Here is a 25,047-nt window from a genome sequence, read left to right as displayed (position 1 = left end):
GGTCGGAAATCTCTTTAAATTACGGAAATAAAATTAAAAAAACACCGATACAACAAAAATAGGTCCTAAAAATTTTATAAAATGTTTTCATTACAAATTAAAAAAAATTAAATGAAACTTTATTATTTAACACTTCTATTTCTTGCTAACAAAGCAAATATGTATATAAATATATATTATAATTGCAGCAATTTATATTTAGGTTTGTATTATCGTTATTTTTAGTAAGTCTTACGATATTTTTATATGCATTATACATATTTTTAAATGTCCTTATTTTGCATACGTTTGAATACAAGCAAAATTCACAATTGTTGCGACAAAAAAAACTTTGTTTAATAAATTAACTGTTTGACAGTTAACCTAATTTTTTACAGAACTTTCACACAGTATTTTGACAGCTTTCTTTAAAAACCGTGAAATAATGTAGCCGCGGAATTAAAGTTATTTTAAAAGTTAGGATATTTCCTCGCAAAATTTCGAAATCCCGATTTTCAATTTTGTTTTTACCTGCATCAGTAAAACCATGCACAACACGAGCAAACCAATTACACATCACAATCAGAATATTATATAAACTTAGTGTGTATGCTCTATAGCGCTTTGTTAATTTAATGAACTTTATTTTTTTGAAAAAATTATAATAAAGGAAACTTAAAAAGCATTTTTTTCTTCTTCCAACATTACTTTTGAAAGTTCTTTTAAACCGACCATTAAATCTTCGCCACTTAACACAATTGCAAACCTTGAATAAACAAAGCCATTTTTAATTTGTAATGTCGGACGCAATTCAACCCCATAAGTATGAACAATTCCTAATCGACCGTAAACCCAGTCTAATGCATCACCACTAGTTTGATCTAAACAAATAGGCAATGACAGTAAAATTATCACCCTTTTTTGTCAGGATAAATAATGAATACAAAAATTGTAAATGTAAATTAAGATTCAACAAAGTCGTATTTGCTTATATTTACATATATTATTTGTTAATAGTAAAATTTCTTGAGTCTAATGTATAAGACGTCAACAAGATAATTAGCATAATACACGTATTATGCTGATTGTCTTGTTGACATCTAAAGCTATTATAAAAATAGATTCATTTTTTTTGATGATTTAATCAGCTGTCACATGAGCTGCGTGATGTGACACGCAGCTCATGTGACACCCAGGACCATCCCCAAATTGAATTTTTCCAAAATGGGGAGGGACGGGAAGGGGATTTGGTTGCAATTTTGTGACGATTTGTTACAGAGAGAAGGAGAGAGGGGGAGGGGAGCTATTTAGTTCCAGTAATGCAACATTTTTTTTTTCTTCATGTTTCTAGAAAATCTTATCTATTAAACTTTACTATAACTATTTTTACCATAGTTTTTATCGTTAGTTATAATTTTTAGTAAAGTTATCATGATATAGTTACTATTTGTAATGTTTTTTTATTCACATTATTATTGCAATTATTATTTTTATTATATTATTATTGCAAATATTATTATTTTTATTATATTATTATTGCAATTATTAATATTATCTTTATTTATTAGTGCTTTATTTTCCTTTCTTTCTTTTCTTTTTTTTATTTTATTAATTTTTAGAGAAATATCTTGGAAAAAGATTATTATTATTTAAAACTATTATCTTTAAAAAAATATTATAATTAAAAAAGGCTATTATTAAAATTATTAAATAATTGCATTTCCTTTCATTATCATAGGGTAAATTTATATTTATATATTTTTTATTTATTTGTTATATACATGTTGCCATATCTTCTTATTTTTTAAAATCACAGAATAACTTTAAAAAAAAAAAAAAAAATGTTTGGAAATATATACAAATATTTAATAAAAAAAAAATAATTTCGATATTCATAATTGCATCAATATGTAATTAAAACCTGTCATCATTAACCTTATGACGAAGCTTCTACATCTTATTAAAAAAGGTTTTTTCAGATTAATTTCAAGTATACCTGCTAACAATATTCTAGAAATATTGTTAGCCAAAAATGTCACAAAAAAATTCGGCGTTGCCTTTCTGATTAAAAATTTTTTACTATGGAAACTTTAACGTTAAATGTATACTGTTATAGTGATTCCAGTGTATTATGTTAAATATTTTCTTTATTGTTTTTTAATACTAATAAGTTTTTTAATAAAATTTTTTACATTATTTAATATTACTATAAATAAATACAATAATTACTTAGTTGAAGATTTCAACATTTAGAAACTTACTTAACAATTAGTGACTTCATCCAGTTCTAAATTTATCAAAAACTCACTTAGCAATTAGTGAATTCATCCAATTCTAAATCCATCAGAAACTCACTTAATAATTAGTGAATTTATCTGATTCTAAATCCATCAGAAACTCACTTAGCAATTAGTGAATTCACCAAATTCTATACCCATCAGAAACTCACTTATCAATAAGTGAATCCAGTTTTTCATGTTGTAATAAAATCATTTAAAAATATTATAACAATTTTGTATTTTTAATAGTTGATTTTTTAAAATAGTCATTTTAATACAAGATTTAGAGTATATAATATCAAAATATTTAAACTGTTTACGCGATAAAAGTGAATATTGTCTGTTCAAAACAATTTATTAAAAAAAAATTTCACTTACACATAATTTCTGAAGACCTTCCTATTTGATATGTCACGTTATTGTTTATTTTAATAGCCAGCTGTATGCGTTTCATTGCATTTTCCTAGAATAACAACAAATAATTGTTAAAAGATTTATTTTGAACAAAACTTTTTATGGTAAATCTAAGAAAATATAACATATTAAAAACTAATAAAAAAAAGTAATTATTCGCGAAAGAAGATTTTTTTAAATAATACTTATATTCCACTTCAATATACTTTTTACTACAAAGATACTTGTTTTACTGATTAACATTACAATATAAAATCTGTGATTGTATTATAAAACCAGTCATTGTATTATAAAAACATTTTTTTTCAAACAAGCTAAAATTAATTTGCTAGATTTTGCTCTTACTTGATTTGTTAACTAAAATAAATTTTTCTTAGAATAAACAAAGAAATAGAATATATATGTACACGCATGCATACATATACAACATCTATGCATGTATGTATGTATGGATATATATATACATCCATATGTTTTGTAAAATTTATCTACATATTTAAAAGATTATTTTACAATAAAAAAACTCTGAAATAAATATTAAAAAATAGAAGTCTTTAATTAATATTTTATATTTTCTTTTTTAATATTTATTTCAGAGTTTTTTTATTGTAAAATAATCCTTTGAAAATGTAAATAAATTTTACCAATCATGTCAAGAATAAAAAACATTGTGTTATTTTTAAAAATAATTACTCATTTTATACTATTACGACGTTCAAAAAATATATATATATATAAATATATATATATGTATATATCTTTATTAATTTAATGAAAATCAAAAAATAAAACATGACAACCCATTACTTGTGTTTTATAATCTTTTGAAATAGAATGAGTAAACCCCCAAGGAGTAATCCACATTTGACCAAACGTATGTACATCTATATAAGCTTTTAAAGAACGACGATTTTTATAAAGAAAACGAGCAAGAGACAAACTTTCAATCTCTGAAAACGGATGAGTTCCACAATATGTCTCAGCGCAAACGTCTGAAGAAGAACCTCCACCTATTTAAATGTTGAAATAACCAATACATTTAATAATCCATAATAACTATATTTCAATATTTATAAAATATTGAATAATATTTTATAAATAATAAGTTGAATAAATAATAAGTTAAAACAAATAATAAATATACATATTTTAATTCATTAATTAAAGGTAAATAGTATTAATATTTGCTAAGTTATTAACCAAACAATTGTTATTATTGGTTCTAAAATAAAATACAATCATATCTTCTTTTTATTATTATTAACTTATTATTAATTTTTACTTGACTATTTTGTTATTGCTTTTGTTTGTAAATATTCTATTCTCTGTGTTAATATATATTTCTATCGATGCAATTACTTTAAATTTAAACTTGTTTTACCAGTAAATGAAATATATATATACTCCTTAAAAAATTTAGCAAATCTACTCCATAAAAATCTTAATCTTAATAATCTACTCCTTAAAAAATTAGTTAATTTATTAATTTATTTTCAGAACACCTAATTAGAAAAAAAATGTTTCTGCTTTTAAAATAAAAAACATGAACTGTTTTATAAAAAGTAAACAGCAAAAATATAGCATTTAAATTAAAATAAAGGTTTATTTATTTAAACAACCACATATGCATCTTTATTATAAAAACTTTATATGACTTTATAAAGGGAGTAAAACATTATCTCATAAAGTCTTAACAAAGTTAAAATCCAATTAACAACTAACATCTTGAAAAAAAAAAAAGGTTGTTCTATATTTATTTCCGTTACATTATCAAATGTTATACAATACTAGTTATACAAAGCGAATTAAAATCTCTTTTGAACTTTGTTTTACCATGATTATGTTCACTTTGCACAAGCAATACTTACAAAGTACAATACAAAGACTAAGCTGTAGACTTTTACTTGCTTACTGTAGACTGCCTTTTACTTTTATTAGAAGTTTATACTATTCATTAAAAAAAAAACCCTAAAGTTCTCAATTGATTAGTTTCTGATAGATTTGGAGAGTTTTTGTGTGTGACATAATAAACATTATTGGAATTCTTAGTATGCATTGGCTTCATTAGCATACTGTGAACTAGCAAGATAAGGTCAAAAAATTATAATAACACAATTGATCATTTTTGTGGTTTTTATAAACAGAATTAAATACCAAAAAAAGGTCAAATAAATCTTCTTGTTAACTACCTACTCTTTTAAAAGTCTACTTTTTGCGAAATGATCAGGTAAATAAATTTAACTTCATACTAAAAAATAGTTGAACAAATTAATCCTTATATAAAATTTATGTTGTAAAATAATCAATTCATAACTTAACATTCTTAAAAAAAAATACACCAAAGTGGTCTCAAAGAGTGAGTGAAATGTAGTGTAAATTTAAAACTGTTCAAAAAAAAAAATTAATTTGATTGACAGAAGAATTTATTTATTTATTTTTTCTGAATTTTCATGCTATATTTTTCTATACAATGTTCTTATATCCAAAGATATTGTTGGCTTAGCATAGGAACAGCCACAAATAGTTATTAAGACTAACCCATAGTAGCATCCGTTATTGACCAACATTTTTGCGTACCGAAGTACTACTCAAGCGCTGAGTTGGAGGTGGCAGGATTTGAAGTCGTACCGTACAAAAGTCCAGGTTTTAACTTTTTGTTTGACGCTCTAACCAACTGAGCTATCCAGCCACAATTTATTTATTATTATTTATTCACAGATTTAAAAATCAAGACTATTTTAACTATTTTTTAAACATAATAAAAACAAAAGTTAATGTAAATTATGTTAGTGTATTTTACAAATAGAGTGCTCAATGTTATTAAAGAACAGAGCAATAATAAATTAGTAAAAAAAACTTATCTAACTTTTTTCTTCAACTTTAAGTTTCACCATTGCTGGATCATCAGAAACTCTTCCTGATGATCCAGCAATGGTGAAACTTAAAGTCAAAGAAAAAGTTAGATAAGTGTTTTTTACTAATTTATATATATATATATATATATATATATATATATATATATATATATATATATATATATATATATATATATATATATATATATATATATATATATATATATATATATATATATATATATATATATCAAGGGGCAAATTAAGTGATCCCGATTTGAAAATTCTGTAAAAAATTATGGTCTTTAAATTTGTAAAACTTTTATGAATGGTCCGAAAAAAACGCAAAAAAATGGTTTTCAAGAAAAACAAAATTTGAAGACCATAAACTTTTATGGAATTTTCAATTCGTGACCACTTAATTCGCCCCTTGTATATATATATACACACACACATTTATTAACACACACACATACATATATGCTATTTACAGACATATTTATAAATTTACACACACACATATACATTCAACATATATAACAAAAAACTCAACAGCTTACTTCCCCACCTGTATCCAAAGTTTCGATTTATATCAACACCATTACAATTTTGATCAGTCGTTTTTGATCGCGACTTACGCCACATCCTGTACTAAAAATATTTTAAATATATTAAATTTAAAAAATAATAAAAGTTAAGAATTTTAAACAAATATGCAACAAATTAATACAACTCTGTATAAAATTTGTTTTCATTATCAACTAATCTCAATTGCAGGCACAAAAAAAGAAATATTTAGTACTCAAAGGTATACCAAGACAAAAATAGAAAAAAAAAAAAGGGAAAAAGTTTTATATATAAACTTTTATATAAACGATTTATATAGAACTTTTGAATTTTATTTCATATAATCAGAGAAGATAAAAAGTAGAAGACTCAGTAAGTTATTATTCATCTGTATTATCAATTATCAATATTTATCAAATGTTATGGCCTGAAGAAAGAATTACATAGCCACTACCAAAAAATAAAGCAAGAAAAACCAATGAGTAGTGTCAGGAAGATTTATTGTTCATAATCCTAGACAGGAAACAACATAACACAGGTTTATATATACACCAGCCTATTAGATAAAGAAGAATTGGTCAATAAAAGTTTTCTGCTTCCCTCTAAAGTCTTTGATATGACAGAGGCTTTTTATGCCTGAATTAACTTCTCCTAATTTTTGCCTAGAAAAGTGAGTTCTAAAAGGCAATGGAACATAAGGTAAGTTGAACTGGATTAAATATTACCAACAGCAGGGTGATAGCAATTATCACAATTATGACCTGACCTGAAACTTGTGTAGAGTGTTGCAGGCAAACGCATAACATAGTAAATCTTACAGGATGTTATAGTAGAAAAACCTTATACATGATAATGCAACTAACTTGCACAAAATTTTTTATTGATACAATATATAAATTATTATATTTAGAGAATTTATTATTTGTAATTAACACACATAAACAACATGGAACACGTTTTAGTAAAAAATTATGCTAACCCTTTTGGAGTAAATATAACCATCAGGATTTAATATTGGAATCATTGTGACATCGTAGTTCTTCAATAATTTGCTGATATCAGCATCATAATTTTGATTAAAAACTAGCTATAAAGAAAGGAAAACAAAAATCTTTATATTATAAAATAAAAATTAATTTACTTGTAAATTCTATAAAAAGGTTAGTTAAAAAAATTCAAATTAAAAGTAAATTGTAAGTTTAATTCTAAATTACCTTCCTCAAAACATATTTGCATGAAGAAATTGCAAGCCATTCTCTTGCATGTACACCACAATTAATGACAATTTTAGGTTTGATTAAAGAAGAGTTTTGGAAAACCTTTAAAAAGAAAATTTTTTTATATAAACCAAAAAATTAAATTTCATAAGCAATATTAATGAAGTAAATAGAGTTCTTGCAAACAAATATGTTAAAATGTAAAAACAAACTGTAATATACAAGTTTAAAAAAGTACAGTACTGGCATTGCCAAAAAATTTGGAAAAGGGAAAACTAAATTATCAAATTTATTATTATAAAAATTCATTTAAGCATTTAGACTTTTCAGAAGGATGTTAGGATATAAATAATTTTAAAAAAGGACTGTAGGATGTAAATAGTTTTAAAAAAAAGTAGAATATAAATAATTAATAATTTTTCAAACAAATTTATTTCATAGTTTATAAGCTTAAAAAATAATAAAAAATATATTTATATAAAGTGAACTAATAACTCTGACTTTGTAGTAATCAACTGTTGATTTCAATAATAAATTAAAAATAATCATTACTTCTTTACAAAAAACCCACATTTTTTTGGCTTTAGTTAGATAAATGGTTGTAACCATAAAGTGATTCTTAACATTTAAAATTTGACACTTCAAAATATTATTCTAAAAGAATTATTCTAATATTCTAAAAACTGGTACTGATTTTAGTTCAAAAACATGTTAGAAATCATGATTCAATATTTCCTCTAAGTAAAAACAGCAGTTGAGAAATCTCTTTCAGATTTTAGTTTAAAGAAAATGTGTCTAATAATGAACATAAATTGATCGAAAAGTAGCCTTAAAAATATCTGAAGTATAAAAAGATTTGTAAAAAATTAGTTAAATTATTACAACTGATAACAGATTTAAAACAATACAAGTATCATATAATACATAAATTAGAAATTTCTAAATATTAAAATGATGATAAAAAAGGTAAATATTGGTAATAAAAACAAATGAGAGATATAAATAATAGTGCTATTATGTAAGTGAACTGAATAAATAATAACTAACGTGAGAACTTTTGTTAAGAACAGCTCTTCTAAATATATAGATAAATGCGAAACAAAAGCACATATGAATAAAAGGTTTATACTCACAGAAAAATATCGTAATCAGTAAATATGGTAGTAATCAATTGTAATCAGTTATGGGGTAGTGTTAGAGTACTTGCTTCATAAGCAAGAAGTTCCAAGTTGGATTATCACCATGTACTTGGTAGTACTGCACTCAACTTATTTCTCCAAGTAGTGACCTTGTTCATTAAGGCTCATGCTTCGGAGTTAAAGAGTTTAGAGAGAGAGTTGTAACCACAGAAAGTAGCCGTCTTGATTGTAGTAGCCCTCTTGGGCTTGGGAAAGTGAACAATATTAAAATAAGTGGTGAAATAATAAAAAAATACCAAAATAAATACCAATTTTGTCAGAACAGGAAAAGAAATGCTAATGAAGAATTTATAATGGTCAGATAAAGAAAATACCCTGGAACAAAAGATTATAGCAATCTAAGTGATTCGATTTAGGTTCCACAGAGTTGTATAAAGATGGGCAAATTGTAAAAAAAAAAGTCAAAGTAAATCACCCAAAAAATCAACAAGAATCCTGATAAGGCAAATGTTATAATTGCAACAAATAAACGATAAGGAGGAAGGAAAAATTATAATTAACATTAATAAAAAATTATTCAGTAAAAAAAATATTTATAGAATTGTGTGATAAGTCTGTGTAGAAAATAGTTTTAGATCCCTAATCCAAACATAAACAATAAATAAACGCAAATATTTGGGGCATAAGCGTAGACCAAGTTATCAAACACAAATAAAATAAGGAAAATACTTGGGATAGATAAATAAATTTATGTTGAACAGATATTCAGAAAAATAAAAATAAAAATATAATAAAGTGTGTAAAATTAATAGCTATACTTTGTGACTAATGGTTAACTAACATTTTTAAGTAGCACACATGGAAAATATGCTTGGTATAAGTAGTTGTAGTAAAATGTAGTAGTTGTAGTGACATGTAAGTAGTTGTAGTGACATGTAAGTAGTTGTAATGACATGTAGTAGTTGTAGTGACATTTAAGTAGTTGTAGTGACATGTAAGTAGTTGTAGTGACATTTAAGTAGTTGTGGTGACATTTAAGTAGCTGTAGTGACATTTAAGTAGTTGTAGTGACATGTAAGTAGTTGTAGTGACATGTAAGTAGTTGTAGTGACATGTAAGTAGTTGTAATGACATGTAGTAGTTGTAGAGACATGTAAGTAGTTGCAGTGACATGTAAGTAGTTGTAGTAACATTTAAGTAGTTGTGGTGATATTTAAGTAATTGTAGTGACATTTAAGTAGTTGTAGTGACATGTAAGTAGTTGTAGTGCCATATAAGTAGTTGTAGTGACATTTAAGTAGTTGTAGTAACATATAAGTAGTTGTAGTGACATTTATGTAGTTGTAGTGACATGTAAGTAGTTGTAGTGACATGTAAGTAGTTGTAGTGACATGTAAGTAGTTGTAATGACATGTAGTGGTTGTAGTGACATTTAAGTAGTTGTAGTGACATGTAAGTAGTTGTAGTGACATGTAAGTAGTTGTAGTGACATGCAAGTAGTTGTAATGACATGTAGTAGTTGTAGTGACATGTAAGTAGTTGTAGTGACATGTAAGTAGTTGTAGTGACATGTAAGTAGTTGTAGTGACATGTAAGTAGTTGTAATGACACGTAGTAGTTGTAGTGACATTTAAGTAGTTGTAATGACATGTAAGTAGTTGTGGTGACATTTAAGTAGTTGTGGTGACATTTAAGTAGTTGTGGTGATATGTAAGTAGTTGCAGTGACATTTAAGTAGTTGTAGTAACATATAAGTAGTTGTAGTGACATTTATGTAGTTGTAATGACATGTAGTAGTTGTAGTGACATTTAAGTAGTTGTAGTGACATGTAAGTAGTTGTAGTGACATGTAAGTAGTTGTAGTGACATGTAAGTAGTTGTAATGACATGTAGTAGTTGTAGTGACATTTAAGAGGTTGTAGTGACATATAAGTAGTTGTAGTGACATGTAAGTAGTTGTAGTGACATGTAAGTAGTTGTAATGACATGTAGTAGTTGCAGTGACATTTAGTAGTTGTAGTGACATGTAAGTAGTTGTAATGACATGTAGTAGTTGTAGTGACATTTAAGTAGTTGTAGTGACATGTAAGTAGTTGTAGTGACATGTAAGTAGTTGTAGTGACTTGTAAGTAGTTGTAATGACATGTAGTAGTTGCAGTGACATTTAGTAGTTGTAGTGACATGTAAGTAGTTAGCACTCAAAATAACTGTTGATAAATAGTCGATAATAAATGACTATTTGTAGCAGAAAAGAATTTCTTCGTTAATTTAATTTTAAATAAAATTGTTCAAATGAAAATAGCGTAGTTAATAAAATTATCAAAATATAAAATATATTATTATTTATTATTATTAAATAAAATATAAAACATTTATAATAATCATTGACTAAGCTTAAGAATTATTGATTTTAAAAATGAGTCACTTGTGTGGATTTATTTGGATTTTATACTATAATAGTATTTATTAACAACTTTATAACATGAAACAAAAACAAGACAACAGCAATATTTTATATTAGACTTATATAAGTTGCTTTATCCATTTTCTATAAAAATTGTTATGCACATTCTATATAACCACATATTTGTTTTATGGGACCCATATATGTGTTATGGGCTCTATCTATGTTTTATGGGCCCCATCCCGTTTTATGGACTGCTATGAGCAGCACTTAAATAATTTAATGAAAAAAAAAGATGTTGAAAATGCTATTGTAATTACAGATACAAATCCTACTAATATAAAACACTTTTAAAAAGTTGATGCTTTACTGTTATTGCATAAATAAGTTGTCCATCATAAGACATTCCAATTTTCTCCATTTTAACAGAATCATTGTAAAAGTATGATAGCCGAGTCATCTCAGCAACTATCTAAAAATACTGTTATAAATAATGTACCTAAATGTATATCAAATAATAATAAAAAATCATCTGTTAGAAAATATTGAAAATCTTTTTTTGACTGTTTTAAGCCAACTTAATGTACCTCTTCAAAATCTTGGTAGTTGCTATCAAATGTTTCTATACCAATCAATGAAATATTTCGATGACCGATACTTTTGTACAAATCTTCACTTAAAACTTGGTGTCGAATGCCAACCTTTTGAATGTAGAGAAGAAAATCATGGTAAGATTTTTGAGCAACCCATATGTCAACATGGTGACCAGGTAAATCTGCATCTCTCCAAACTTGGAACTTTTTTAAAATAAAAAATAAAAATGTTTGGAATCATACTTTACCAACTCATAAAAAAATTGAAAAAATAATAATAAAGGTAAAAAAAAAAAAAAATAATAATAAAGGTACCTTTAAATTATGTTTATCACGTTTCAATGATTTAAGGAAATCTACTTGAATTTCATTGTTTGGATTTAATCGTAACAAAATAGGGCTGAAAATTATTTAAAATAAATTAATATCATTAAAAAAATTATAAAAAATAATTATTAAAAAAGTTTTATTTTTTAAATTAAAATAATTCTCTGAAAAACCCTAACAACATTAAAATCATCATGTAAATTATGTAAACTTTTAATATTTTAGCCATCATCAAAACCATAATCATTATTATAATGATCTATTACCACCACCACCATCAATTTTAATCATGTATATTAATACATTTTATCAATAAAGAATAAATTTTTTTTTTAAGATATTGCTGAAACTTTTCCCTATCAATTTTATGAATGGTTTCATTCAAAAATAATCTTGATAAGTACTTCAAAGCATAAAATACTACAAAATTTACTTACCCTGATTTACTACAAAACTCACTTACCCAGGTTTAGCATCATCTTTGATCTCTTGGTTTGAATAAAATTTTAGCAGAAGAAAAATTAAAAATACTTTATTTAGGTTCATTACAAAAAAAATTAAAAAAAATTAAGAAGTGAATAAAGAAGCCAAAAGTTTAGAAATGATGTAACTAATGGTTACTAACAGTTTAAGTATTTGTTTTTTAAAATATGATTTACTATCAAAACAAATCAAAACAAACAAACCTTGAAATAACTTATGTTTATTTACTGAAATAAAACACTTATACAAACTACAAAAGAATTTTTCAAGACATTTATAATTAAAAACAATTAAAATAAAGTATTTTTTTAAACATTAACGGTTTATTTATAAAAAGTTGATGATTATGAACCAAAACATTTAAGGTTCATTTATAAAAAAAGACTTTTTTTAACAGCAAAAAAATAATAACAATAATATTTTGTGTACTAAATAAATAAATAAATAAACATATATATATATATATATATATATATATATATATATATATATATATATATATATATATATATATATATATATATAAACAAATTTAAGCTGGTACAATATTAGTATTTTACCTATGTATGCATGTTGAACAAATTTATTTTAAAAAGTAATTTTAATTTACAAATACAATTTTATATTAAGAAATTTTATAATTTTTTAATTTTTAATGGATCCTTATTTAACGCTGAAAAAATTTCATCACAGTGTTTTGTTATAAATTCGTCAGATATATTATTTTTTCTTATTTCAGCAATCAATTCGATATAATCATTTGACATCAAATCTTGATACTGAGAAGCTAGAAAAACAAATAAGGTTTTTAATTTTTTACTAATTAAAGAGAATTAATTAAGGGCTAATCATTATTCAAAACAATAATAAATTAACAAAATTAACTTTATATAGAATTACCGCATAATGTGCAAACATGATTAATTGCCCAAATGGCCCAGCGTTGAATTTCTTGCATTTGATGACATTGCAAAATATTATAGAATGGCTTAAATGATCTAAACAAAAACAAATGAAATTCTTTTTCAAAAAAAGTATTATTATTGCTTAGTATAAATTAACAAGGATACAAAGCTGTATTGATTTTTAGAGATTGGAACTCCAGACTCCAAAATTAAATAATAGGTACTCCTTGGAAACCAGATTTCCTAGGAGTACCTATCATTTGATGTTGGATTATCAAAAATTGTTGATAATCCTTGTCAGATCAGGTTATCCTGCTACTGGTAACATGTAACCCAGTACAATCTGCTTCATGTCCTGCTGCCTTGTAGGATACGCCTTTTTAGGCAAAGGCTAGGAGATGCCAACTCCGATTTAAAACACCCCCTGCCTTGGGGCTCTTGGTTGAGTAAAGGCTAGAGATGGTGTCTCGATAAAAATACTCATCTTGGACAGATGTTAAATGCACCCAGCTACTGTCTTGTAGAAGGCCTCCTAGGCAAAGACTTAAGGGGTAAACAGATTCTATCTGTTGACCAGCCTCGCACCCCTTCTTCATCTATTAGGCTGGCGCAGATGTATTTTTAATACATTGTTTCCAGTTTAGGATGTTGAATGCTGGATCTTCTTGACTCAATGCATGGGTTTGCTTGTGTCACTGTTTTTATGACTAGGCAACTCATTCTATTATCTCCTTATAAGGGTACAGCTCTAAAACTCAGTTTTATGGTTCTGAGGCCGGCTGGTAGTCAGGTTTCCCGAACTCAGTGGTAGCTCTCAGAGAGGCTGATTCCATCAACAGCTGAAAAATATCAAAGTATTAACAGTGCCATGTTGCGCATGGATGGTGTCCCTGTTTGTACTTTTGGTGTGCATTGCAGAGGCCACATTTGGAACCCTTTGTTACGGCTTAGGGTTTATTAGTAGTAATGAGGCAATTGCTTGGGCTATTAAACGGTGTTCTGAGTACTATCTATGCTTTGAGTCAAGTTCTTCAATCTAATTTAAAAATGAATAAAGTACCAAAAACTATAAAACACAAAAAACCATCATCATCACCAAGTTCTCTAAACCTATCATTCACTAATATTCGTGGTCTTCGAAGTAACTTTTCTTCTGTTGAGTCTTATCTCTTGCAAAGTTCACCAGACCTACTTGCTCTTTGTGAGACTAATTTGAGTTCGGCTGTCTCATCTTGTGATCTTAGTGTTGATGGTTATCTTCCTCTGTTTCGTAAAGACTCCAATAGTCACATGCTTGGCCTGGGCATTTACATTCGTAAGAATTCACCTGTTTGTCGTGAAACTAGGTTTGAATCCACAGACTATTCTTTCATGTGCTTTTGTTTAGCACCACTTCACTCTATTGCCTTTCTCTTTGTTCTATATCGCTCTCCTTCATCTCAAGACTGCACTCTTTTTGATGTTATTTCTGATCATATTGACCAAGCCCTCTCTCTTTATCCATCAGCTAATATAGTTGTTGTCGGTGACTTTAATGCTCACCACTCTGAATAGCTTGGCTCTAGTGTCAGTGACTCTGCAGGCATTAAAGCCCACAACTTTTGCCTTTCTCAATCCCTAACTCAAATAGTCAACTTTCCAACTCGCTTTCCTGACAACCCTAATCATTTAACTTCTCTACTCGACTTATGTCTTGTTTCTGATCCTAGTCAGTGCTCAGTTTCTCCACATTCACCCTTAGGTGCTTCTGATCACAGTTTGATCTCTTTAAAACTAATATCTCATTCTTCTTCATCACCTGAATACCCCTATTATCGAACCTCTTACAACTACAGTAAAGCTGACTGGGATTCTTTCCGTGATTTTCTTCGTGATGGCCCTTGGGTAGAAATCTTTCGTCTTCCTGTCGACAAATGTGCTTCTTACATAACTTCGTGGATTCAGGCTGGCATGGAATCTTTTATTCCCTCTCGACGATTCCAGGTCAAGCCTCACTCTCCTCCATGGTTTTCCTCACACTGTGCTGCTGCGATTGCCAATCAAAACCATTACTTCCATATTTATCAGCAAAACAATTCTTTAGAAAACAGACGTCTGTTTATTACTGCTAGAAACAACTGTAAAAAGGTTTTGTCTAACGCCAAAACCCGCTATTCTCAGGTCATGAAATCTTGTATCTCATCTTAAAAATTAGGCTCTTGTGACTTCTGGAGAATCTTTAATAATATCAATAATAAGGGCAAATCTATAATTCCACCTCTCTTGTATGGTTCAGACTTTGTCACCTCACCTAAAGACAAAGCTGAACTGTTTGCTAAAAACTTTTCATCAATATCATATCTTGATTTGACTAGTTGCGTTCTACCTGATATTGTCAACAAACAGATTGATCCATTGCTTGATATTCAAATCACTCCAGCATGTGTATCTAAAGTCATTTCCTGCCTAGACTCATTTACAGCTTGTGGCCCGGACAACATACCTGTTAATGTCTTGCATGAGTGTTCTCCGGAGCTGTTGTCTATACTCTCAAAACTATTCAACAAGTGCTTATCAGAGTCTTGTTTTCCAGCCTGCTGGAAAGCGGCATCTGTTATCCCTATCTTCAAAAATTCTGGGGAGCGATCTGATTCGTCTAACTACCGTCGCATAAGTCTTCTTCCTATCATAAGCAAGGATTTTGAACCTTTAATTAACAAACACTTAATTTCTCATCTTGAATCTAATAACTTACTTTCTGACCATCAATATGGATTTCGATCTTCTCGTTCTACAGCTGATTTGCTAACAGTAATAACTGACAGGTTTTATCGTGCATTAGATGAAGGTGGAGAGATTAAGGCCATTGCTCTTGACATTTTAAAAGCGTTTGTTAAAGTTTGGCTTGCTGGTCTTCTCCATAAGCTTTCTTCTTATGGTGTATCTGGCAACATATTTAAGATCATTGAATCCTTCCTTTCCAATCGTAGCATAAAAGTTGTCCTCGATGGACAACACTCTTCTTCTTATTCTGTAATTTCAGGGGTTCCTCAAGGTTCTATCCTTGGCCCTATACTCTTTTTAATTTACATTAACGATCTTCCAGATATTCTCACATCTAAGGTGGCATTGTTTGCTGATGATACTACCATTTATTCTTGTCGTGATAAGAAACCAACACCCTCTGATTGCCTGGAGGGGGCATTTGAGCTTGAAAAGGATCTCACTTCTGCTACAGCATGGGGCTCACAGTGGCTGGTGAACTTTAATTCAGATAAAACTGAATTTTTTTCAGCCAATCGTTATCGCAATAATTTAGATCTTCCTATATTTATGAACGGTGATGTACTCGATGAGTCACCTACTCTTCATCTTCTAGGATTAACTCTTACTTCCAATCTTTCTTGGAAACCATATCAAATCGGTTGCAAAATTAGTATCTGCTAAGGTTGCATCTCTTTATCGAGCTCGCCACTTTCTTACTCTGGATTCTATTCTCTATCTCTATAAATCTCAAATCCGGCCTTGTATGGAATACTGTTGCCATATCTGGGGCGGATCTTCTAATGATGCCCTTTCTCTTTTAGACAAGGTGCAAAAACGCATTGTAAACATAGTTGGACCTGCTCTTGCAGCCAACCTTCAACCATTATCACATCGTCGTAATGTTGCTTCTCTTTCTCTTTTCTACAAATACTATAATGGGCACTGCTCTAAAGAGCTAGCGTCTCTTGTGCCATCTACTAAAATTCATTCTCGTGTTACTCGTCATTCAATTAAGTGTCATCCTTTTTCTGTGACTGTTCCTAAGTGCTCCAAAAACGCTTATTCGTCTAGTTTTTTTCCTCGAACATCAGTTCTTTGGAATTCGCTTCCTTCATCTTGCTTTCCTGATTCATATAATTTGCAATCTTTTAAATCGTCCGTCAATCGTTATCTTGCTCTACAATCTTCATCTTTTCTCTTACAGTAACTTCCAACTTTAATTAGTGGCTGCTTGCAGCCTTGTTGGAAGCGAAGATGTTTAAAAAAAAAAAAAAAAATCCAGTATTTTATAAATCTTATATCTGGATATAAATGTTTTCTAAACAAACCAATTTTTGTTTGCTTAGAAAACATTTATATGCTGATATAAAATTTAAAAAATACTGGATTATCAACAATTTTTACAATGGGCAGTACTCTGGACTTCATGTCAAAATAGGGACTCCTGAACTCTGACTTTGCATCCCTGCTAATTAAAAATAAAAAACTCTTAATGAGATAAATATAAAAAAATTAAAAATTATGTCATTAAAGTATAAACACAATTAAAGGAATGGTATCATAAAAGCATGATGTCATAAAACTATGATCTAAAATTCTAACATACGACAATACTATCTAAGGTGGTATGCAAGATATTGCACTAAGTTATCAATATGTATTTGCAACATCTTTATCTCATGTGTTTTTGAGCAAAATACATGGCAGAAATAAGCCTTCTGAGGAAAGGCATGGGGTTGTACACCTTATTTGACCAAGCATATTTTTTTTTTTTGACAACTTGGCCATGCTCTTTGCTTTTTTTGATATTTTGAATGTTTAAAAAAAAACCAAACTAAACTGAAAAAAAAAAATAAAAAAATAAACTAACCATAAACTGAACGGAGAAAAAAATCTTTACAAATGATAAAACAAATAAAAGATAAACCAGAAAAAATAAAAGCATAAAATTAATGTATTGTCTTTTATTTAAAAGTGCTTCACCTAATATTTAAAATTTTTTAGAATTTAGAAAAGATTGAAGAAGTTATGTAACCAAACTTAATTACTTTGAAACCTAGTTATTTAAAAATTTAAAACTTTGATATTTTCTAATATCTACTAAGCAAATAAAACAAAAAAAAAGATCTGTTAAAAGAATTTGAACCCACATCCAATACCAAACTAAAACTTGCATCTCATTTATAAAGCATTACATCATTCTAAGTACTACACTGACATTCTGGTAAGTGAAAAATTATTAGCTTTAAAGTATTTAGATGTTTTTCAAAATTTCCTTTACTGAATGAATTTATTTTTTTAACAAAACTAATTTTTTTTATGTTATAACATTTATATGTATTATGTTATGTTAATATTTTATGTTATAATATTTATATTATATGCATTTTATAAAGCAAAAAAAATTTTCTAATGCAAAAAAAATAACTTTGCTCCAAAATATGGATTTTTATGATTTTTAAAATTGCGTCATATACAGCATGCATACATGATACAACACTATAAGAATATAAAAAAAAACTATGCAGGAATGATGCATTTAAAAAAAATTAATTATGCAAACAAAGCATGCATAAAAACAAATAACAATTAGGTGCGGAATATTTAAAATGGTTTCTTACTTTGTTAAGACAAAATCCACTATTACATTTTTCATATTTTATATATGTTTTAAGCTGAGCTGCCATAAAGTTTACAACAACAAAAAATACTATCTACAATAAGTCAATGCCCACAACATCAGTTTGAACACAAATATGAGGCATATGACTACTTTTTGCTGGACCAATATTATTCAGTAAGTATCACAGAAATCAAAACAAAAATTAATTACTTTGAAAATACGCATAATAATAAATAAAATTATGTTTACATAAATAAACCAGATACAATTACATATATTAAATTTATATTATTACAAACTTGAGAAAACTTCAAACTAACTTTGTTACTTGAAAGCAGTAAACTTGAAAGCAGTATGGGTATCATTATTTTAACTTTTCGAATCTTAGATTGTAAGAAGATACTTTAGCTTAAGAACTTTTCAGAACAGTGTTTAACGCCCTCCACCATTTTGTTGGAAATATAGTCTATATAACAAGACTATTTTAAAGTTTCAAAACTAAACTTGTAAATAAATTTTCCATAATATATCCCATTAGAATATATGGTTAAAATCATAGTGCATGTAAAAATACTATCATTAAATTTCAAATGTGAAAAGGGGTTAAAAGAATTGTTAGGTTTGAACTATTAATTGAGACCATTACTTATTAATTTTATACTTTTATTTTTCTAATTTATCTTTTACTTATTTTATTATTCACTTTTCAGTTTATGGTTTGTTTATTTTTAATTTGTTCAAACATACAAAGTGCCGTGGCCAAGTTGTCAAAACAAAATATCATACGTGTGGTCAAAAAAGGCATCTAATCACATGCCTTTTCTAAGAAGGCTTGGAGAAGATCTCACTATAGATTTCAACCCAGAATATTTTACAAAGAATGTAAAGCAAAAGAAGAAAACTTAGAATTAATTCTTTATAAACTTATGTGCAACTCTAAACATAGTTTTTTTTATTTCTGAATTGTTTTAAGTAAAACTGAAGTAAACTTAAAAAAACTATTTAAAATAAAAATCAAATAAAAATTTCAAGGTCATATTTTCAAATCTGATAAAAAAATTTCAAAAAATATGAAGGAAAAATCTAGAATTTTTCCTTATTTTGCTCTTCTTTAAAACACCCTTACAATGAGGAGAGATGCTGTGTTAAATTTTTTTTTTTTTGCAAACATCTAGACATTGAAAAAAATGAACTTGAAATAAAAATATGAAATAACTAACATTGAACATTAATAAAATTCAATAGTTTACATTCAATATATAAAAATGAACTCGAAATAAAAATATGAAATAACTAATATTGAACATTAATAAAATTCAATAATTTATATTCAATATATAACTTTGGAAGAAACTTTTGTCTAAGTTAAACTTTCTACTTTAATGTTGTAAAAACATATGATGAAAAAGATGTGAAAACAAATGAAGAAAAAAGGTAAAATAAATCTTTGCAAAGTTAGCATTTGTTTAATAAATCTAATATAATGGTAATTCTTCATTTTTTAAAAATATGGTTTTTAAAATTATGGTATATATATATATATATATATATATATATATATATATATATATATATATATATATATATATATATATATATATATATATATATATATATATGTATATATATATATATATATATATATATATATATATATATATATATATATATATATATATATATATATCGGAATAAAAGGTCTTACCATAAGACATAGAAACGAAGTCAGCAATTTTTTGCTGACCTCAAACTCTTTAAGGTTGGCAGTTAGATCGGCATTCGGCAATGCCGACCCTAATTCCAAGGGCTGTATATATATATATATATATATATATATATATATATATATATATATATATATATATATATATATATATATATATCGGAATAAAAGGTCTTACCATAAGACATAGAAACGAAGTCAGCAATTTTTTGCTGACCTCAAACTCTTTAAGGTTGGCAGTTAGATCGGCATTCGGCAATGCCGACCCTAATTCCAAGGGCTGTATATATATATATATATATATATATATATATATATATATATATATATATATATATATATATATATATATATATATATATATATATATATATATATGTATATATATATATATATATATACATATATTTATATATATGTTGTCCTAGATAACTAGATAATTTAGTTGTTAGAGTGCATATATAGTCTCTATATATGCACTCTAACAACTAAATAAATTTTCATATAGTCTTTGATATGTTTTTAAACTTGCAAAAAAGAAAAAAACTATAATTTTATTGAAATAACAGTTTTATAGGAATTGGACATTAAAATATCTGCAAAACTATAAACATAAAATATATATTTTTAATTTTATATGTAATGAAATTTTTTTTGAAACACTGAAAACCTTTTTGAAACATAAATTACAGTTAATTGCGAGTCAGTTTCTTATACCAGGATATCTTTGGATATATGAACATTTTACAGCAAAATATTGCAAATAATTCAAATAAATATACACAAAATTTGAGTTTGGCCAGACATTGTCTATGTACAAGCAACATTTATTATGCTAAAAAATTTTTTTTTTTCTTCTAGATTAAAGCCAAGATTTTCAAAATAAATGAGCACATGCACACACACACACACATATATATTGAGTAAAAACCTGTATGTAACTATTTCTTTATCAATTTTTCCCCATCTTTTTACAGCTTGAGCCTAACATATTAAAAGTAACAATAAAATTATTTTTCATTATAAAATTATTTATACTGAAATGGGTAGCTATAGACATAAAACTTTAATCAATTAATTTAATTAATTTATTAACAAAAGTTATAATAGTGATAAAAACTCCTTGGATGACATAAATCATCATATTACACTGTTTACAAAATCTATTTACAAAAAAATTTAAAGCTATTTACAAAAAAAGATTTAAAATAATAATAAAAAAGAAAAAACATACCACTTCTGATAAAACTTTTTTAGTTTCAATATAATCAAGTTGATGTGGAGTTTTGTTCCAATTAATTGCAAGATTTGCAATGATACCACAAGCAAAGTAACTAACTTGTACTTCATTATTTGATACAAGGCGTCTAAAATAAATTTTTTTCTGCATTTTTATACCCATTTATAATATATCATGTAATCATAAATTACTAGTGGTATAGCAATAAGGGTCATTGTACAATGGTATATAATATTACTATATATATATAACTATATATAAATATAATTATATTATCTTATCATAACTTATTTAATTTGTTTTCTAATTTAGCTACCTTATGCCAAGACTCACATTTTGGAGTTTAAGTGTGAGATTTGAGAATTTATATAAAATCTCTTCATAATAAATAAATTAAAAAAAAAAATTACCTGATGTGTTTCATTAATTGAGGATTTAACAACAAGATGCACTGTAACGACTTCACTTCTGCAATATTGTTCTAAGAAAGCAACATAAACACTCTAAATAATTTAAATATTAAAAATCAATAGATAATGTAATCTATGATTTTGTAATCTTTTTTTGTAAATAGCTATGATTTTGTAAACAGTGTAATATGATCATTTAAATGTCTAAATAATTTAAATATTTAAAATCAATTGATAATCAAAAATTGCTAACTTAGGTCTACATAAAATGAATACACAGAAACAGGGGTAAATAGGGATAAACATGAAACAAACAGCCTTTACACCTAAATCAATTATAGTAAAGTATCTGAATATATTTTACATATGCAAAGGTTTTCATTGGTGTGTGAGTATTTTGCTAGTGTAACTTAAATTTGTGCCAGGTTATGTGGAAAAACAAATATTAATTTTTATAATTACAAAACATAATTTTTTCTTAAAAAAAAAGAGCTCAATATATTGCTCAATATATTGATGTTTTTTAGGTTGATTTTTATTTTATTATTGCATTAAAATGCAGCTGTCATGAAAAACATAAAAAATTAAAAACTTTTTAACAATAAAATTTAAATTTTATTAAGTTATCAATTTAAAATCATGATTCAAATTTAACACAATTAAAATAAGTACAATAGAAAAAGAATCGTAGAACTGATGCAAACATTGTAGAAAGTGTAGAAAACATAGAAATTGTAGAAAACGTAGAAAACATAGAAATTGTAGAAAACATAGAGTTTTTTAACTCTTGTTAAAGTTTTTATAGCTTCAATTCAAAAAATTTTTAAAATGCAAAATGTAATTTACTTGACTTATATCTAATTATTAATTTATTATGCAAACAAATGTTTTTAATTACTATTTAACTATCATTATTTTTTAAATATATAAAATATTATTCCACTAAAACAAAAAAAAAACTAACTCAACAAAAATATTTGTATAATTAATAATTTGAACAAGATCTGTTTATTTGTAAACAGATGTAAAAATATTTGAGTTAAAATTTGAGTTACATAGCAAAAACATAAAAAAAGTCTTAAAAAACTCAAAACTTATTCATTCAATATGCAATTACAAAAGCCAATTTCATATAATTTATATAAAATAGCTATCTATAAAGATTGGTAAATATTTATCTATATAACTATATATATATATATATATATATATATATATATATATATATATATATATATATATATATATATATATATATATATATATATATATATATATATATATATATATATATATATATATATATATATATATATATTATAGGTGCACCAATGCATTTGCATCGATTTTGGTAACCATTGGTTGATGCTGAGTGTTTTGAGAACATCAGTTTTATTATTTTTTTGTTTCTACATTGTATGCAAAAATAAAATTATTCTATTAACTACAATGCATGTATAAGCTTAATTTATTATATAGGCATATCTGCGACCACTAAACCTTTTGAATTATTTTTTAAATAGTTTTTTATGAAGGAGTCCTTACTTTTTTTATGTCTTTTTTTTTAATTTAGAACAGAAATTATATGACTTATGGATCCAAACTATACAGTTTGGATCCATAAGTATAAACTATACAGTTTGGATCAATAAGTCCTCCTCTTGATTTTTTTGCAAAATTTACAAATGACTTTTGAATAATTGTTTTCATCAATATCATATACTTTGAGTTGCTTTGCTCATTGTGTATTTATTTCTTATTAAATTTTATTTCTAAGTTTAATTTATAAATAGTAAAATGCTTACTAGTTTTGCTTATCTTTACTGCATACAGCTTTTTCAGAAAGAAAAAAAAAGAATACTAAAAGAGAAGATTACTGCCACATGTTCAACCCTCAGTCAATGTAGCAGCACTTCTTTGCGGTAGCTATAAGATAGTAGATGTATGTAATAAAGCCCCAAGCAACAGGTTATTTTAGTGTGATGTCACAGTGTATATCATACACTGATGATGTCACAATGTCACTGATGATGTCACAGTGTATATCTATACACTGATGATGTCACAGTGTATATCTATACAGCGTGGAAAATAAGAAATTAAAGGCGAGCAGTCAATTCAACTAGCCAACATAAGAAATGACAGTCAACTATTTTTTTTCGAATGCTCAAAATTTTTTTTTGTTCAAGTTTTTATCTTAGTAATAGTTCATCATGACTTATTTTATAAATACAAAAATTATTTTATAAATACAAAAATTATTTTATAAATACAAAAATTATTTTATAAATACAAAAATTATTTTATAAATACAAAAATTATTTTATAAATACAAAAATTATTTTATAAATACAAAATTATTTTATAAATACAAAAATTATTTTATAAATACAAAAATTATTTTATAAATACAAAAATTATTTTATAAATACAAAAATTATTTTATAAATACAAAAATTATTTTATAAATGCAAAAATTATTTTATAAATGCAAAAATTATTTTATAAATACAAAAATTATTTTATAAATACAAAAATTATTTTATAAATACAAAAATTATTTTATAAATACAAAAATTATTTTATACATACAAAAATAAGTTAATGCTTGAAAATTAACGAGTTCGTATTATTTTGATAATAATAATTTTAAATAAAATCAATGTATTTTTTAAAGGCAATTAAAGATTAAATAATAAAAAAAAAACAAACAGAGTAGTTAAAAAGAAATTTAAAAAGAAAAACTAGCACACATTTTGAATCCTTTGCTCATTAAAATCATTTCAAAAACCACTAATCTTACACCCCACACTGGCGGTAGAAAATGTTATATTTTAAACACATTTTATGTTTTTAATGTTATAAACTGTATAAACATCAATAAAACAACATGGCGAGATTGTTTTATATTAAAACAAGCTTTTTATATTGACAAAACAACCTCGCAGTATTGTTTTGTTGTTTTATACACCTTTTTATAGTAACAATTTAATTAGCATTTAAAATAAAACGTATTTTATTGTCAGTATGAATGGGGTATTAATTAGTTAATAATAATGTTAATAACTCTCATTCGCAGATACTATTTAAACTGAATATTTAATACTAAGAAAAAGATTGTTTTATGAAACAATACTATAAAAA

The 25,047-nt window shown here is 26.0% G+C and overlaps 2 protein-coding genes across 2 annotated transcripts in view; both read right to left on the bottom strand.

Annotated features, from left to right (window-relative positions):
* Nucleotides 1–644: 644 nt before the first annotated feature.
* Nucleotides 645–12,397, bottom strand: LOC101239400 (carboxypeptidase B). Its single transcript, XM_065810275.1, has 10 exons — nucleotides 12,238–12,397; nucleotides 11,763–11,847; nucleotides 11,442–11,651; nucleotides 11,225–11,326; nucleotides 7,309–7,413; nucleotides 7,074–7,181; nucleotides 6,088–6,178; nucleotides 3,480–3,682; nucleotides 2,637–2,721; nucleotides 645–860 (listed from the first exon to the last, which is right to left on the bottom strand). Exons 1-10 carry the CDS (start codon nucleotides 12,318–12,320, stop codon nucleotides 655–657), a joined length of 1,278 nt encoding a protein of 425 aa, XP_065666347.1. The 5' UTR covers nucleotides 12,321–12,397; the 3' UTR covers nucleotides 645–654.
* A 427-nt stretch (nucleotides 12,398–12,824) lies between these two features.
* Nucleotides 12,825–25,047, bottom strand: part of LOC101234934 (protein zyg-11 homolog) — a 53,929-nt gene continuing 41,706 nt past the window's right edge. Inside the window, exons 13-17 of the mRNA XM_065810274.1 lie at nucleotides 21,904–21,974; nucleotides 21,488–21,620; nucleotides 21,185–21,237; nucleotides 13,158–13,255; nucleotides 12,825–13,044 (exon numbers count right to left, since the gene is read on the bottom strand). Of these exons, the coding sequence (XP_065666346.1) occupies nucleotides 12,893–13,044; nucleotides 13,158–13,255; nucleotides 21,185–21,237; nucleotides 21,488–21,620; nucleotides 21,904–21,974 (507 nt within the window). The 3' untranslated portion in view covers nucleotides 12,825–12,892. The remainder of the gene's footprint in view (nucleotides 13,045–13,157; nucleotides 13,256–21,184; nucleotides 21,238–21,487; nucleotides 21,621–21,903; nucleotides 21,975–25,047) is intronic.

Source organism: Hydra vulgaris, chromosome 11 (genome assembly GCF_038396675.1).
Source record: "Hydra vulgaris chromosome 11, alternate assembly HydraT2T_AEP".
Lineage (NCBI taxonomy): Eukaryota > Metazoa > Cnidaria > Hydrozoa > Anthoathecata > Hydridae > Hydra > Hydra vulgaris.
This window is presented reverse-complemented; position numbering and strand designations above follow the sequence as displayed.